This window comes from Mobula hypostoma, chromosome 4, assembly GCF_963921235.1.
Source record: "Mobula hypostoma chromosome 4, sMobHyp1.1, whole genome shotgun sequence".
Classification (NCBI taxonomy): Eukaryota; Metazoa; Chordata; class Chondrichthyes; order Myliobatiformes; family Myliobatidae; genus Mobula; species Mobula hypostoma.
In genome coordinates, this window is record NC_086100.1 from 32,026,533 (window position 1) to 32,045,418 (window position 18,886).

An 18,886-nucleotide genomic window follows, 5' to 3' on the forward strand; every position below is an offset into this window, starting at 1 on the left:
ATGGGTTCAGGTGTGAACGTAGGCGGAGTAGTAATACTCCACTGCACGCAGTCTCTATATTAAAGAGAAACGCAGCCAACTTTCCGATCCACGAGTATTTGAACTTACCCAAGACAAAATCGCAGCATTATAAGTGGACTTTCACTGAGTATTTTGCATAGAGATTTTTTTTCTGATTATAGAGCTTAATCGTGCCTATTAGAAAAAAATGTTTCGGGGAAACAAGGTTTTCTGTTGTGTTCAGTTTGTGGGATAGTAACTCAAGAGACACTGAATACTTATAATCCCATTTTGAAAGTAGGCAGGATGTCAATTTTGAGTGCTTACACTGAATGTATTTATTGACGAATATTGTTTTCAAAACATGGAATGCAAATGCATACACATTTTCAAATGTCCAAATCCCAATCTCACGTTGGCTGTATAGTCAGGGAAACGGTTGGGGTTTCGATATATCTGTATCCTTTGCGCAGTGTGATTTCCATTTATTTAAAAGAAACTGTCCCTTTGCCGTGATTTATTGAACATTTCCGTTTCTGTGAGGGCTACTTAACAAGATTTTGAAGGAAATATAAAGTGACATTTCCTTCCTTTATATGGTGTGGACAGATTGAAAGATATTCCAGAGATAATTTCAATTTCACATTCATTTATTTAGTTTTCACTGGTAATTTAATGATTAAACTTTTCTTTTGTCTGATAAAAGGGAATTGAGATTCGCAGCAGGAGACGAAGTTTTTGAGGAAAGTCATCGTTAAGTCTGTCTGTCTCTCTCTCTCCCTCCTGTCTCACCTACCCAGTGATCTTAGCACTTGCAGTCGGATTTCCAGCACCCGATGTGATTTTGATCGCAACTTTGTTTTGGGGACGGGGAGATTTCGGCCAGTGCTGGGGCCGAACTGCCGGCACTGACAGGATCTCCACGTCCTTCCGTTGGAGCTCACCCTACACCCCACTCCCTCACCGTTCACTCCCGATTGGACAGCGCTCGGGTCACGTGGGAGAGATTCCCGGTGTCGGCCGCCATTTTGGTGGAAAGTTTGGAATTTCTCAGTCAGTCGCCGGGAGGAGGCGGAGGTGGAGTGAGCGAGTGGCAAAGTTTCTCGGGCGGGAAAAAAGAAAGTCGCCGGGCCGCGCCGTTGAGGCCGGTCGGAGGCCCGCCTGGTGCCGTGACGGGAATAATCGGGTCGTGCGATTGGAGCAACGAGAGGGCGGCGGTGGATCACCCCCTCCCTCCCTTCCTCCCCTTTCCCCCTCGGGACAGCCTCTGGAGCTTGAACCCCGACCCTGAGGGGTGAATCACCTACACTCAGGGCCGTAAGGAGGGAAAGCCGCTGTTCCCAGGGGATCAGACGGATATAGTCGGGAGGGGACAGGCTACGAACGTTGCCCCCTCCCTATCCCAGAGGAGATATATCAGATACCCTGCTCAAATGTCTTCACGCTTTTGAATGGAAGCAACTGGTTTCGGGAGCCAGTGAGTTTCCGAGGGTCACAGATCGGAATCGTCACCTTTTCAAGTGGCGAGGGAAGAGGAGTATAATTTCTCCGGTCACCTTGAGGAATTGGAGAACTGACCGGCGGAGATAAAAGAAGAGTTCCTGACTCATCAGATCCCGACTGAGTTTCCAGAGGAGGCGGCTTTTGTGAATATTTAGCTTAAAAGTCTGGGATTTGGTCATGAAACACCAAACCGGTCAGAGGTGAAAGATTAACCTATTTGTGATTTTGTTTTAAAGGAGCATTTTAATCAAGTTGATCCAAACTTGTTTTTAAGGTTAATAAATTGCTAGTGAAACTGAAGGGTGTATGTATTTACCACCTTATTTTCTTGGGGTGGAAGAATTGGAAACTCACCAAGCATTTTTAAAGCACTGAAGAGAGAAACACTTTCAACGTCTACAGAATTTAAAGTGACATTTGAGGGAATTCCCAGCTCTAGGAGGATGCCGATTCGTAAACAGGGTGAGTTAACTTTTTAGATAGTCCCTTTATAAATTTAGGTACTTTAAAATGCAGTGCCTTTTGTATATTGGACATACAACTACTCGCATTCAAGTTCTTCAGGTGTTAAGTTCTCTGTGACTTTGGAATATGACTTTTATTTTGGCTTGTATGACAGATGCTCAGCGAGCTCTGAAGCTCCTGGAGAATTATCGTGCCAAGCTCGCTAAGACGGAGGACCGTCAGCTCCGTGCGTCCATCGAAAGGGTCATTAATATATTTCGGAGCAACCTCTTCCAAGCATTAATAGGTACGTGTGTACGCATCTGTGCAGGAAGTCTTAACTTTTTCTTTGGAAATCATAATTTTGATCAGTTGATGTAGTTGCGAAATTATTCATGCGCTGTTTCGAATTATGTTGTGATTTCTGTTTGGAATAGAACCGATATTGTACAGTATGCTGCTTTAACGAGGCGACCAACCGATGGCTTCTCTGAGCCAGTTGCGCTGACAACCTGTTACTTAAGCATTCAGTTTATAAATTGAAGGGAACAGTCGAACAAGATCATTTGGAAATATTACTCTTGCATCTGATTTGCGATCTTTGAGCAGATTGAAGATTTTTATTATGTCGAAATGGGTAACAACAGGACGACAAATATCTATGTAGTATTGAATAGCCTTATTCGATGTTGATGCGTAAAGTTCACGGATGCCCGTGGTGAGCGTCTGCCTTCTGGAGGTTTTGTTTTATTTGGTGGTGAACAGGAAGTTCTGTGGAGTGAATGGGCGTGGCTTGTGGATGTAAACAGGCTGGAACAGGGCTGGCTTTCCTGTACGTATTCGAAGCTTTCACTTGTACACGTGTCGAGTTGGCGCTGAAGAAATCATTCGGTTCACGACATTAATTTTTGAGGAAAGAGATATAATTTCGCGGAAATATTTTAAAAATGATGACAATGGGAGTTGTAATAAATGACTTTAAATGTCAGGTTTAATCTTGTTTCAAAATCTGTTGTTAAAGCAGTGCGGAGACGGATAGAGTACAGTATAACAGTACAATTAAAACAACCTTGTCATAAGGAAAACGACTAAAAGTATAGTTTCAGAATGCTAATCGTCAGCAATTGGACATACTTGATGTTTGCTTTCAACGCAGTCTATTTAAAATAACTTTTTATGGGTTGTGTGTACAGTATATTCAAACGGGGTTTTCTGTGGCGTTGATTTACATTGATGCGAAGAAGCTTTGACAAGTTGACTTTAATTTTTTTGGAGTAAGCTAAAGATGTTACCCAGTGCCTCTGAGCTTGTTTTGACAAATTCTTGCACTCTGGTGGAAAATATTGTTATTGCAAATGACTGATAATCTTAACACAAGGCTATCTTAAATTAGGATCTGGTTGTTAGCATTAATTATACCACCAAAAAGTGCCCTTCATTTGTGGAAGGATTCAGACATACTACTAGATATGAGGCTCTGCTTTCCTTCACTGAATGGTGGAAATACTTAATTGTTTTGCACATATTCAGGGGCAAATGGTGAAACTGGGCTTTGAGATGAGTGACTTGCACTTTCCAACTGCCTACAAGGTGCCTTCATGGTACCTGAAATGCTTTTCATTCATCAAAATGATTGCAGATTCAATAAGACTTGGAACTGAACTAAGTTGAAACAATTCACTTGGTGGAAATCCAAAAAGTTAGATGTAAAATGGACATTTAAAGCTTCTATTCACTACTCAGCAAACCTGGCCATCGGCATGTAGGACACAGCAGCAAGAGCTTGGCAATGCTCTCCCAAGCTATGCATTATCCTGACTTTCATTACTGAATCACAGTACTGGCCTTCTTTATTTAAATAGGCCTTGGGTATCTTCTGAAGGACTGTAGCAGTTCAGGATGGTGATTGTCACTTACATTAGCAGTATTCATAAGCTTTACATATTGTAGAATTTTGTCACATCCAGGCTAGATCATTTAACCTAATGCAGAACTTACTGAAGAAGCGGTGATATTTGTAGTTACATACATCAAAGTTGCTGGTGAACGCAGCAGGCCAAGCAGCATCTATAGGAAGAGGCGCAGTCGACGTTTCAGGCCGAGACCCTTCGTCAGGACTAACGAAGGGTCTCGGCCTGAAACATCGACTGCGCCTCTTCCTATAGATGCTGCTTGGCCTGCTGCGTTCACTAGCAACTTTGATGTATGTTGCTTGAATTTCCAGCATCTGCAGAATTCCTGTTGTTTGTGATATTTGTAGTTGGTATGTTTGTCTTATAGTCTTGTTTCAGAAAAGCAGATTTGTGATATAAAGATGAAACTATTAGCTTCTAAACTATTAGGATGTTGGATTAATGAAGGATTAATAATACTGTTCTTCATTGTGGGGTCTAACTCTGATTTTAATTTCAGCAGTTTATTATATAGGTAAAATATTTTGAACGTAGGCATATGTAGAAGTTCCTGAAGTTGGAGTAGTTATTTGTCATTGACATGCATATAACATGGAAACAAACTCCATGTGGACTATCAACTATTAATTTTACACTATTTGGACATTGATAATTTTTCTCAAAAAAATAATGTCCCTGCATTCTTATCAATCCTTCTCAGATTCTGCTCATATTCTGAAAGTGACTTGGCAGAGTTCCTGAATGTCATGATGCAGAGACCTCAGTGCTACTAATGACTTCAACAAAGGGCAAACCTGGGGTTGAGCTTTGACGTCTGTTGGAACTATATTTAATTTAAATCCTGGATTGGATTGTTTTTTCTGGAATATTGGAAGCTGCATTTGACCAGGTAGAAGTGTATAAAATGAAGGATAGGGTAGGTGGGTAGCTTCTCTCCCCCCCCCCACCCATAATGGAATTATCAAATGCCAGAGGGGCATATCTTTAAGGTGAGAGGGGAAAGTTAAAAGCGGATTTGAGAGGTAACGTTTAATGCAGTCAGCGGAACCTGGCTGGAGTTTTGTGCCATGTGTAATGGTGAAAGCAGATAGGATAGCAGTGTTGAAGTGTTTCGACACCAGCAGAGTTAAACCCCACAATGAAAAATGGTATTACTAATTCTTCATTCAATATCCACAAGCTAACAGTTTAATCTTTATATCATAAATCTGCTTTTCTGAAACAAGACTAATAAGACAAACATACTAACTACAAATACCACCGCTTCCTCAGTAAGTTCTGCATTAGGTTAAATGATCTGTCCAGGATGTGACAAAATTCTACATCTGGGTGCATTTTAAATTTGCTTCATGGTCAGCACAGACGTCCTGTGCCAAAAGGACTGTTCCTGTGCTGTAGTGTTCTGTGTTCTAAGCATTTTTGAATTCAGTTGTTTGTTATAAAGTATTTTGAGAACTTTCAACATGAAGACAAAATAACTTGAAGCTTTCCCCTTTGCCTTTTGATCTGCAAACATACGTTCCCTGTTAAAGTTGGATTTCAGATCATGGGCTTTTCCATTGGTCTCAACTGACCAGCATTATGTTTCAGATCTTGATGTGTTAAGTCTTGGACTTGTCTGAGCACTGGCTTGAACTGGCCAGAATGAATTCGGCCCATTTAAATGCCTGCACCTTTCCATTTTCATTCCTGATGTATCATTGCCAATTTCAATGATACTCCTCTTCCTTTCATTCCACTACCTTTTTAAATTTTATCTCCACATTTGTACAAATAAATGAGTTTTCTTGGAATTTTACAATATTAAAGCTTATTAAATGTTACATATTCACAAATAAACTGGTAGTGTCTTCTCTCCCCACCTGTAATGATACTAAAAGTTCATTGTATTTTGCAATGCATGTCACATAATGAATTAACATAAATATTTGCTGTTCCTACTGTGCTTACAGTGTAAACAGTATGAAATGAAAGCATTGTCCTGAATTTGATTTGGTGAGAAGGAAATAATTAATAGAAAATTTTAAAAAAGACCTTTTGAAGGACAGCATTGTCTAACTTGCTGCAGCTTGCAAAACAATTAAAATGTCATCCCCCACCCTTACAGTTTTATTTCAGTGAGGCACCTGAAGTCATTGTTGAGTGTCTTGCTTGGTCAGTTATAGAAACAGTAATGCATTTAAAAGATGTAATGTATCAATGAACTGCTTGATGTGGATGCTATTATAGATCTTTTAACTTTGTAGAAATGTGGTGATGTTGATCATCTACTTTTCTTTGAATATGCTATGACGAAGCACCAGAGAGTTTGACTTCTGGTCCATTTTTACCTTGGTATTTGCTAAGCAATATGAATTATCAATCCAAGTATTGGTGCTATTAATAGTGTTTTAATAGTATTTGGCAAATGAAGAGTATCAGGGTAAAGTTCTGGTATTGAATGAGCTCTGGATTTGGTCTATCAAGCTCACCTTGATTATTCCATTTGTTAGTTTAATTGGCTGCCCTTGTTTTGGATGGAATGCAGTGGTGATAGTACTTCCACTTTTTGGCCTCTCTGCCAAGGTTCCTTCCTTTGACATTGGAAGTCCATAAGATGACCCTGGGAAAATGCCACTTTCCACCTTAACAGAGGTGGAAATTGATATCTACTGTTGCTGTCAGTGCATCTGTTTAGTGTTTTGACAGGAAATAGTTGAAGATGAAGTCATCAAACTTGGTACCAAGTTCAGAATATGCTAGATAGCAGTGATCCCGACACTGCTATGAGCAGAGATATGGACTACCTACAGCCCATACTCAAACACTAAAATGATATCTATGTGATGGGATTGGGTTGGGGGGGGGCGTCAGCCTCCAAATTCACGGTGTGATAAGTGAACTAATATCAGCACCCCCTCAATATTCACAGCCTGTTCAACCTGTCCAGCTCTTGGCTTCATCCTTCCCCCTCCTGTCTTCTCCTATCATTTCGGATCACCCTCTCCCCCTTCCCCCTCTCACTTTCAAATCTCTTACTAGTTCTTCTTTCAGTTAGTCCTGACGAAGGGTCTCTGCCCGAAACGTTGACTGTACTTCTTCCTAGAGATGCTGCCTGGCCTGTTGCGTTCACCAGCAAATTTTATGTGTGTTGCTTGAAATTCCAGCATCTGCAGATTTCCTCGTGTTTGCTGCTCAATGTTTGGAAAGGTTTGTCCCAAAATTTAGCTAAGCTGAGGAGGAATATTAGAGGTGATGCCGAATCTCAGTCGAGTATTGGGATGACAAGGTCTTCAATATAGCAACAAAAACAGGCTGCTGGAAAAAAACACATGAGGTTGGGCAGCATCTGTAGAAAGAGAAACAATGAATGATTCAGATGAGGTGACACAGAGAACTGTTAGCCTAGGTAGGACAAAATGTAGGTGAGGAAATTGGAATAATTCCAGTAGGGAATATTGCGTTGTAAAGATGCCACCCCCTTCTCTCAATTCCTCTGTCTCCGCTACATTTGCTGTCAGGATGAGGCTTTTCGTTCCAGAACAAAGGAGATGTCCTCTTCCTTCTTCAAAGAAAGGGGCTTCTCTTTCTCCACTGTCAGTATTACCCTCAACTGCATTGCTTCCATTTCCCGCATGTCTACTCTCACCCAATCCTTCTACTACCCTTAGGGATAGGATTCCTCTTGTCCTCACTGACCACCCCACCAGTCTCTGCATCCAGTACAGAATTTGTTGCAACTTCTGCCATCTCAAAAGGGATCCCATTACCAAGCACATCACCCTTCCTCTCCCCCTCCCCCCCCACCTTTCTGCTTTCCGCAGGGTTAGCTTCCTATGCAGCTCCCTTGCCCATTCATCTCTCTCCACTGATCTCCCTCCTGGAACTTATCCTTGCAAGCAGAACAAATGCTACATATGCTGCTACACCTCACTCACTCACTACCCAAATGAGTCCTTCCAGATGAGGCAACACTTCACTTGTGAGTCGGTTGGGGTCATATATTGTGTTTGGTACTCCTGGTGTGGCCTCCTGTATATATCGGTGAGACCCAAAGTAGATTGGGAGATTGCTTTGCCCACCCATTTTGATTCCACGTCCCAATCGCATTCTGCTATGTCAATCCATGGCATCCTCTACTGTCGCAATGAGGCCACACTCAGGTAGAGGAACAACACCTTTTATTCACACTGGGCAGCCTCCAACTTGATGGCATCAATTTGTCGAACTTCTTGTAAGGGCCTCCTCCCTTCACTATTCCCCCATCCACATTTTCCTCTCACCTCATCTCTTTGCCTGCCCATTGCCTCCCTCTGATGCTCCTCGTCCTGTTTCTTTCTTCCATGGACTTCTGTCCTTTCTATTAGATTCCCCCTACTCTAGCCCTGTATCTCTTTCACTAATCACCTTCCCAGCTCTTTACTTCCCCCTCCCCCTCCCGGTTTCATCTATCACTTTGTGTTTCTCTCTCCCCCTCCCTCCCCCCCCCACTCTCCTCTATCCTTTAAATCTACTCCTCAGCTTTTGTTTTTCTCCAGTCCTGCTGAAGGGTCTCTGCTTGCAAAGTCGATGCTGCCTGGCCTGCTGAGTTCCTCCAGCACTTTGTGGTGGATTTCCAGCATCTGCTGATTTTTCTCCTATTACCAGTCGGGTTGAAAGGATTTTCATTCACCAATTGCAATATCTGGAGTTCCTCTACTGACCTTGTAAGTGATTTTTAGGACCCAGAGAGCTAAAGTGGAAGCAAGTTCTTGATCCAGAGGAACTGCCCGAGGCATGTTTTACAATAGTGGCAATTCACTCATAATAAATTGATGACAAATAACCAGATTTAAATACTGAAGGCACGACACCTATGTTATTTGCAGAGTGCTTAGTTCGTGAAACCTATGGTAGGCTCTTTCTTGTCTTGCAATTACTGTTTAACTGAGTACTTTCATACTTGTCAAGGATATACGAATGAAAAAAATGTTTGATAGTATATACAACATCACTTTGAATTTTGGGGTCTTTTGCTGGATAGTTTCCATGCTATAAATATTTTAATTTTCTAATTAGATATGTGTTACAAATAGATTGTGTCTCATTGTAAAGAAATCCCACTAGTCCAAGTGGCATCTTGAAATTATAACAAACAGTATTGCCATTTAAATATTATGATGAAAAGCACAGGGGACGTGACTCAGTCCAAGACTGTTACTACTTAATTGAATTTGTGAAGGAAATTGAATATATAATTAGGAAAATTTTGCAGAGTTGTGCTGCCTCTTAAAAATTTTCAAGTGCAGTCAGCCAACTGGCTTCCTCTATGCTGTAGGTTTCAATGTCTGAAAAAATTCACAATGTTTTGCATAGATGTACAGAATACCACAGTGACTGGTTGCAGAACGATAGAGGTTTGTTTCTGCTAAATTTTTTGCTGTTTACTACTGTTTTGACTGCATGATTTGATTATGAAAAACAAGCTTGGTCATGCCACCTACTGTTATCTTTTTTGATGAGAAGCTATCCAAGGTGAATCAATTGTCCTTTTCCATCCATCCATTTGCTTAAATCCTGCTGGGTTTTTAATGGTTCCAGTGTTAACATTTAGAATGCATTAACAACTTCTGTGCTTTTCTCCACCTCTGGGTATTCTAATGTTTGAAAATTGTGACTCAAGATTTCTAGAAGATGAGAAATGATGATTTTTACAATAGGATAATACATAAGTTGCAAAATTGTCATATCCAGAGTTCCTATAGAGTTTCATTCACTGGTGAACTCCAGGAGAAGATTCAGTCTTGAATGTTGTTTGGATTTGGACAAATTGCAAAACATTTGGGAGTGTGGGTTGGAGGAAAGGTTGCATGTTAACATATTGTTTCTTTCAAGTGGCCCTTTTATATTCATTCTGACAAATTTGGCAACCCATTTTTATTAATCAGTCATTCACTTCCTACATCACAATAATGACTGTGCCAAAGTATAGGTTTAATTGCAAAATGTATTTTGGATTGTGTATGGCTCTATATAGGTGAACTTCTTCATATCACTTCGCAAGCTTATTTTCATCCTAGTTTTTTGTGAAGTTTTCCAAATTACTGTACCCTCTGATTTGGTATCATCTGCCAAGGCAAGCTACTTGCATATCATTTTAATGGTTGTAAAGTATGTTAGTAGTGTGATCATTTACCATTCTAGCTGAAAATATAATAGAATGAACCTCAAATTTTGGACTTCGCAATGGGTTAGTTATGATAGCAGTTGCTTTGAGGTAAAATGACACTAGACAAGTAGTAATTTGTTACATGCAAAATTGGTTACAGCTGTATTTTGTGAATATACTGGGAGCGAAAATCACCAGTTAGATTTTATTCATTTCCAGCTGAGGGGTAAATTGGGAAAATTTGCAAATTGGTGTGTATTCCTTGGGATTTGGAATACTAAATTTAGTGCTATCACTGGCCACCTTAGCACATTTTTGTTTTTAAGATCTTTGTTCCACCTAAAAAAAACTAGTAGCTTGTATGCTTTAAGTGAGCATTTGTCGCTTACATACACACTGTACTTAAATGCATTTGTCGAAGTCCAGGGAACCTTTTCAATCTATGATTCTGTTTTGCTGTACTGAGTGGATGATCGCTTCTCAATATTCTCTCCTGATGAAGGGTCTCAGTTCAAAACATCGACTGTTCACTCTTTTCCATAGATGCTGCCTGGCCTGCTGAGTTCCTCCAGCTTTTCTTTTGTCTGTTGCTCATTATTCTCTTAACCACTTTCAAGATTGCTATCTATGTTATTTAATAAATTGACTAATTAGTCTCCTTCAATACAATGTTAACAGAAAATTTAAGCTTTAAATGAATAATTTGAAGTGAGTTGAAAGCTTTTGTAGAATTTCATTCCGATTTGGTTTACAGATTACAACTAGAAAGCTAGAGTATTTGAACTTCGGTATTGCATTAACATTTTGGATTGTGCTAGCTTGAAGTCCTTTGCCCTGGGCCATTCCTTCCACTAGTGATTTTATTTTCAATTCGTATGCTCATATAATAGAACAAAACTAGAGCTGTGAAGTACAAGACTTTGGGAGATAATGTTACAAGATGTTGGTAAGGCCACATTTGGAGTGCTGTGTACAGATCTGATCAATCTGCTGTAGGAAGTATGTTACTAAACTAGAGAAGGACCAGAAAAGATATGCAAAGATGTTACTGTGATGAGAAAGCTATAAAGGGAGGTTGGACAGGCTAGGACATTTTTCCTTGGAGCGTAGGGGCTGAGGGGTCACTTTGGAGTTACATAAATCACAGAGGTGACCATGGAGATGAGATTAGTGTTTTTCATGGCAGTGGAGTCCAGAACTAGAGTGTAAAGATTTAAAGGAGACATGAGGGGCAATTTGTGCCACATAGAGTGTAGTAGTGGAACAAGCTGCCAGAGGAAGTGGGTGTAGGTGGAATTGTGACACTTAAAATACATTTGAACAGTTGAGGGATATGAGCCAAATGTGGAAATTTGGAGATGGTTTGGGTGTTTCAGTACTCTGCAGCCTCAGAGGATTCTGTAAGGAAGAGGCAGTATGTGCAAACCTCATGGTAGGCAGGCTGCCCAACGGGGTGCAAGTTGATGTTTGACTCCATTATGCTCATTAAAGCTTCCATTGCGCCTGATTAAAGTAATGAGGGAGATTGAAACATTGAGGCAGATGTGGAAGTGAGCACCAGCTGCCTGCCTTTTGATCACTGCTACTGGAGAGGGGAGAGCCTACTGCTGTGTGAGGAGAGTCTTCTGTGTTTTGGATATGGACTTGGACCGTAGACTTTTTTCAGTCTTATAGATTTTATATTCTGTGTTTTTGGCCAATCTTTGTCATATTTTTGTGCGTAGAGCAGGGATTTGAGGGTTGATGTGTTATTCCGTTATTGTTTGTTTTTTTTGTGTGGCGAGTCTGATTTGGGGGTTGATGTTCATGCTGCCTTTCTTTCTACCGGGGAAGAATAATTTCAGGGTTGTATACTTTGTATAAAAACCTTTGAAGTGCAAGCAAACGTGATTAGCTCAGTCATTCAAACTTGTTCAGCATCAATGAGTTGAGCCAAAGGGTCTGTTTTGATGCTGTATCTAATATGTTCCCTCTGATCTTTACAAGAATGACTCAGACCTTCAGTACAACACTTTCAGATTTGTTAAAGCATAGTCAAGTGAAAATACAGGTTGTGATGATGCAGAGAGACTTCTATATCATGTATGTGCGCTGAGTGGATAACTCCATTTGAGATTGATTTGGGAATTGCGTTGTCTATTTTGTTTGAGGAAAAAGATGTTAAGTTTTTAAACCTTGCTAGGGATGTACATGATGAAAAGAAGCAGAGACTTTTTTCCCCGTAGGGTGGGAATAGCTAATACCAGGGGCGTAATTTTAAGATGATTATTGGAAGGTGTAAGGAAATGTCAGCAATATCTTTTACATCTAGGAATCCCTTGCCGGGGTTGGTGATAGAAGGAGATGTATTAGGGACAATTAAGAAACTTTTAGATAAGCACGTAGATAGAACATTGGAGGGCTATGCAGTAGGGAAGGGTTAGATTGACCTTGGAGTAGGTGAAGGTTGGCACAACATTGTGGACTGAGGCACCTGTGTTGTAATGTTTTATGTCCTAATGTGAAATTGGGAAGTTTTAATATAAAAAGCATGTGTATGCTTTTGTGTACATTTGTTGAATGCTAGCATTAGGTACCAGGCAGTTAGGAAGGCAAATGAAATGTTTGCCTTTATTGCTGGAGGATTTGATGAGTAAAGATAGTTTGCTGTATTTGTACTGGAGCGTGTTGAGACCGCATCTGAAGTGTTATTTTACTCTTTTAGGGATGTGCTTGAAATATGTGAAATGCAGAAAATGTTTCAGGCAGGTAAGATCAGCCATAAAGGAGAGATTGAGTAGGCTAGAAGGTCACCTTTTCAAGAATGAAAAGGTAACCTTACTGAAATTTTAGAATATTCTTAAATGATTCAGGAAAGTGGATATGGGATGGATGTTTTCCCTGGTTAGAATCTATTACATGGGATCACAGTCCTAAAATTAGTATTGAATGAACAGAAATGTCACAGGAGTTGCTGTCAGTGTTGAACTCCCATGTAGGCCTTAGGGACTCCAGTTCTGAATTTTTCCTCTGGGTTTATTCCCAAAGCCTTCCCTATAAGTGGGTATAGCTGCAAGGCAGCAGAGGGTTGAGATCAGAGTTTTCCTTCTAGATGAGATGCCAACCACTGCTGATGAGTTGCATCTGCCTGAAGTGACTGGCCATTAGTTGGGTATTGAATGCAATCAGCATGAATATCAAATGGTTGATGAAACTTGGATTTTGAGAATTGGCTCAGGTCAGGGAGACAGTGGAAGAGGATGACATGACCAATTGAGTTGTGAGGAGGATTAGGTTGCATTTATCACAGTAGTGAGATATGCTTTTTACAAATTCTGTTTTGTCATTTTGCTACTGTTGCCAGATAGAAATTGATGGAAAGAATTTACACAAGATACGGGAAAGAGTGATTGCATTATGTCCAAGGACCTCAAGTTAAGAAGCTTGCAAAAAGGACTCGTAGTTTTCAGAGGAAATGTGTAACATATTTCACAACCAGGAGACTATTGAACATTTTCAGAAAAAGTGGAGTTGGGGAAGTTGTATGGCCATCAAATTGGTGGCAGAAAACAAAGGAGTGTGGAAATTGGGTGTTGTAGACAAGATGAGTTTCAAAGAATGAGGGGGAAACTTGGAGAGTAGCTAGATGCTATCTTTGGGGTTAATCTATCATCAATTTTGTAGAGCAATTGAGATTACTGCAAGGGTTTTAAATTTATAAATCCTGAGGTTTCGGAATGCAGGAGTGAAAATAGTTCTTGGGCCATATCAATGACTACTCTTTCCCTCCTTTTAGGAATAAGTAATTGCCAGCTTCAGCATCTTGTCAAATCAATCCTTTGCTTGGTTGGCATGAAAGTATCTCCAGATGTAGAGGGATACGCAGCAGGTCCATGGGATGCTGCTACTTATGAGCTTTTCTCCCCCATTCAATCAGCCATTACTGTTACCCAATATTTCTAATTTTGGAATATGTCACTAATTCTTTAGCTGTAGATCTTTGCCATAAACTCTTTGGATCCTAAATATCAAATGCAACAACTGAAGGAAATGATTTTCCACTACCAGCTTTCAGGGTGTTTGTGAACAGGCAAAATTGTTGGGCTTGTTAGTAATTGTCGCAGCTCAAAAATGAATAGCCTGTCATTTAAAGGATACCATGCTTCAAAAAATGATGGTGAGCAGGCTTGCATAAACCGACAGATTTGTTATTTATTTGTGTAATTTTTTTTGTTCTTAAACGAAAGTGTTTGTTTTCAGATTAGTCATTGGATCAGTAGGGTTGGTCCACAGATATTGCTTCCTGAAAGTAGTGTAGTGCTGAATGTGGATATAAAGAAATCATGAGGTTTGTTTACATTAATGGTGCAAATCGTATTAAATAGTATCGGTTTCAGCTTTAGTGTTGTTCACAACTAAAGTTATATTGTTTACTTACTAGAATAAATATACCACTGCTGGGAATCTTGTAAATTCATGTTCACTTTAACTTTGGACATCAGATACATATCCCTTTATTTTCCAGATATTCAGGAATTTTATGAGGTTTCATTGCTGGATAATCAACCAGTTCCTCAAAAAAACAGTGGCATTGTTCCAGCTGTCCATAACTGGGATATTTCTAGCCTTCCAAGCACAATTGTTACATCAGAATCGCTTCCCATCAGCCTTAGCCCTAATGCAGAGGTAAGTGCACATCAAGGTAAAACCAACATGATGTGGGGGTGTGGGTAGGTGCAATTGCTAATACCATAAGCCATTGTTTGATAATAGGATTCAATAAATCCACATTGTATTGAATACCAGAAAATGTTGGAAATGGCAGGACAGGAAGCTTCTATAGAAAGAAAAAGTGTCCTGGCTCAATTACCTTTTATTTAAAAAAAAATGTCAAGCTGGTCAGGCTCAGTGATCAGCTGATTGATCCAACAGTCTTTGTCACACCTTGTGAAACTTCATTAACAGTTAAAGTTACCCTCATTCGTGTACTGTTAGTGTGCCACAAATCCTTGCTGACCTGTTGAACATATCCAACATTTTGTTATTACAAGCTGGTTGCTGAATTTAAAATTTGAATTTCACTCTATTACTTAATACCCTTAGTGCAGATGCCGGTTGATGGCAAATTGTGTGCCACAAATGTATTGAGGTGAATACCATCTTTAGCTGGTGAAGTTATTCTTCGTATTTTAGCCAGGAAGTGTTTTTTTTTAACCAATACACTATGATGTGGAGCATTCAAAATGCAAAGACAGTTTAGTAATTCAAGATAACTTTGAGTGTTAATTTGGATTGAATCTACACATAGTGATACAAAATTGTTTATTTGCCTTAATGAAAGCCTAATCATAAGTTTCAACAAAATTGGAATGTTGCTTTGTTCCGCCCTGTCTAGAAATTCTTTAGAACTTTTGAGCAGAAGCAATGTGAGTAAAAGTAGGCCCATTGTCCTATGAGTGAGTTTTGGGATGAAATCTTGGTTTGCCCTCCTTGTACACATGTCTGATTATCATGTTCAATTCTATTGTCAATTTTGAATGTACTGGTTAGAGAATTCACATGAAGTTTTATGTTCATTTTCAAAATTGGAATGTCACCAGCAAGTCAACATGTACTGACTATTCCTAAGTATCCTTGAAGGTAATCGTGCTGCACTGCCACAGTCCTTGTGGCTGAGATACTCTTCATTACATTTGGGCAAGCTTTTTCATGGTTTAGATAGAGCATTGACGGACTACAACACAATTCTAAGTCAGAATGGTATTTGACCGATCACTAACCTGAAGTAGTGACGTTTCAATGCACCTGTTGCCTTTGTCCCCTGTGGTAGAGTTTGTGGGTTCAGAAGCTTGTGTCAAATTAGCCTGGGTAGGCACTTGTAATATACTTTGTGTATAGTGCACATGGTACCATCAAACTGCTTAAAGGTTGCTGCTGCATGTGTTCAAACGGAGAGAAATCAGTCATACTCCTGACTACTACCTTGTAGATGGTAGTAAGACTTTGGAATGTCAAGAGGGGTGTCACTTAATGAAGGATACACAATTTCTGCCTTGCTCATGTAGCCGGAGTACTTTTGTATCTGGTCTGTTTGAGATTCTGCTCCATGCTATCCTGCAGGACATTGATGATAGGAGTTCTTACAGTGATGTAATTGAACGTTAAGAGTAGATAGTTGTAGCAACAACCAAGAAACAGACAACCTAATCCTGTTTTTCAGTGCTTGACCCATTCTTTCTAGGCCTGTATTCAAGGGCCTGTTTGGATACTAAAATATGAGAATCAATGCCTCTACCACTCTCTGAGATAGTGTTCACAGCATGATTGGTGGTGGGGAATGATTGCTTTCTGAAATCACCAGATTAATTCCCAAGTCCTGATGGTGGTATATACTTAGCTGAAAAGATGCTTCTTTCTTGGACTTCTGCAAAATTTTTTTTTGCTTTTTCTTGCCTGTTGCATTAGCAGGTTAGACAGATACAACAAAGCCATAGATTCTTTGTATGTTTGGAGTTGATCTTGGTATGATGAGAATTTGGGTGTTAATCTTATTGCTGAGGTTTTTTGAAGCCAAAAGAAAAGGAAGCTAGTAACTACTAGCTATGGTCCGGGAGTGTAATGAAACAGGTAGACTTACGAGTGCAAGTGTATAGTTTGTTAAAAGTGGCTGTGTGCTTCGCCCTGTGCTCTACTTGTGACTGTGTGGTTAAGGACAGCTCTAGTACCATATTTAATTTTGTGACAATGCCACTGTTGTTGGCTGAACCAAAGGTGGTGACAAGAGAAGTTGTAGGAGAGGGATTCAGATTCTGGCTGACTGGTGCCAGAACAATAACCTCACTCAATGTCAGCAAGACCATTGACCTCAGAAGAAGGAAATATGAGGCCCATGAGCCAGACCTCATCTGGGGATCGGAGGTGTAGAGGGTCACAACATTAAATTTTTCAGTGTTATCATTTCAGAGGATCTCTCCTGGACCCAGCATGTAAGTACAATTATGAAGAAAGCCTGACAGCGTCTCTCCTTCCTTAGAACTTTGTGAAGACTCGGCATGTCGTCTAAAACTTTGACAATTTTCTCTAAAATGTATGGTGGAGAATATATCTATTGGCTGCATCACAGCCTTGTGTGGAAACACCAGTGCCCTTGAATGGAAAATCCATATAAAAGTAGTGAATATGGCCCTAGTCCATCACGGTAAAGCTTATCCACGAGGAGTGTTGTTGCAGAAAAGCGGCATCCATCATCAGGGTCATTTACCACCCAGGTCATGCTGCCTTTTCACTGCTGTCATCAGGAGGAAGGTACAGAAGCTTTAGGACTCACACCACAAGGTTCAGGAACAGTTGTTACCCATTAACCATCAGGCTCTTGAACTGGAAGGGATAACTTCACTTAATTTCACTCACCCCATCACTCAACTGCTCCCATAACCTACAGACTTGCACTTTATCTCATGTTCTTGATATTTGTTGCTCATTTTTTTTCTTTTGCATATTCAGTTTGTTGTCTTTTACACAGTGGTTGTCCACCCTGTTCGGTGCAGTGTACATTGATTCTACTTTGGTTATTGGATCTACTGGGAATGCCGGCAAGAAAATGAATGTCTGCTTTGTATATTGTTACATATATGTACTTTGATAAATTTACTTTGAACTTCAGGTAGATGGGATGCTTGCTGTGCTGGCCTTCATTGGTTAAGGCACTGATTAAGATATATTGCACTTGTGTAAGATGTTGTTAAGGCTGCACTTGGAGCTGCGTCTACAGTTTTGGTCGCCCTATAGTAGGAAAGATGTTCTTAAAACAGAGCACAGAAAAGATTTAAGAGGATGTTGCTTGGACTTGTGATGGAGGCGGGGGGGGGAGGAGGGGTGCAGGTGGTGAAGTAGAAGACTCGTTGAGTTACAAGAGGATGTTGGGTAGATGAGGACCCACTTCCTGGAAGGTAGGAGGGAGTGTGGTGATGCAAAAGCAGCATAAGATCATGTGGGGCGTAGTCAAGGTAACAACACATAGTCTTTTACAAATGAGGGCGTAGCTTTAACATTGGAGTGAAGAGATTTAAAAGGCTCATCATGGACAGCATGGTGCATATTTGGAATGAGCTGCCGGAATTGGTAGTGAAGGCAGGCACATTGGAGACATTTAAAATCCATCTATATAAGTACATGGAAAGGAAAGGTTAGAGTGCTGCGAGCCAAACATGGGCAGATGGGACTAGCTCACTGGGTAGCATGGTTGACCTAGATGATTTGGGCAGAAGGGCCTGTTTCACTTCTGGTGTACAGCCAGCCTCTTGTCGCTGTTTGTTAATGGCTTCAGGGGAAAGGAGATTGTGTTTGGTGAGGCATCTGGGGAGAGAAAACAATTGATTGTACATTGAACAATAATTAGTTGAAACAATGACTGTGGAGAAGGGCAGTTTTGCAGTTAGACCTAGAAAGAATGTCAAGTTTGCTTGTAACTTATGTAAGTGACATTTTCACTGATGCAAATGATTTGAATAAAATCTGTAGGTGTTTCTTTGCAGTGTTAGATCTGCAGGATGGTGTGTGGGCAGTAAGGTGTTATGTATAGCTGTTCTGTAATGATCCCTCTGAATGCTTTGCTTGTATTGTAAGGAAATGCAATGTATGATGCTGATGTATTTATTTTTGAATATATCGGCTATCTAGCTTTGAGGATGTATTTGAATGGAGGGTACTGTTAAACTAAGGGAGCTTTCTTGCTTGTAGGTTGTGAAGAAACTTCCCAACTGTTTCGAGGTATTGGTATTACATTCTGTACGGCTTGATCGGTGCTCATTAATGTTGATTTGCACTCCTATGGGATTGAAGGAATAAAGTAATGTTTGTACTTGAATAGGAAGATCTTGTACTGATGTGGTTTACAAGAGTGAAAGATTTGTTCTGATAA

General features: G+C 40.2%; 1 protein-coding gene across 12 annotated transcripts in view; it reads left to right on the plus strand.

Moving 5' to 3' along the window:
• Positions 1-1,028: 1,028 nt before the first annotated feature.
• dlg1b (discs large MAGUK scaffold protein 1b) overlaps positions 1,029-18,886 on the plus strand; it is a 489,566-nt gene continuing 471,708 nt past the window's right edge. For 10 of the 12 annotated variants that reach the window (XM_063045530.1, XM_063045518.1, XM_063045519.1 and 7 more), the window contains exons 1-3: positions 1,029-1,965; positions 2,123-2,254; positions 14,492-14,652. In XM_063045530.1, the coding sequence (XP_062901600.1) occupies positions 1,947-1,965; positions 2,123-2,254; positions 14,492-14,652 (312 nt within the window). In that variant the 5' untranslated portion in view covers positions 1,029-1,946. The remainder of the gene's footprint in view (positions 1,966-2,122; positions 2,255-14,491; positions 14,653-18,886) is intronic. The other 2 variants (XM_063045521.1, XM_063045527.1) reach the window with 1 other exon arrangement.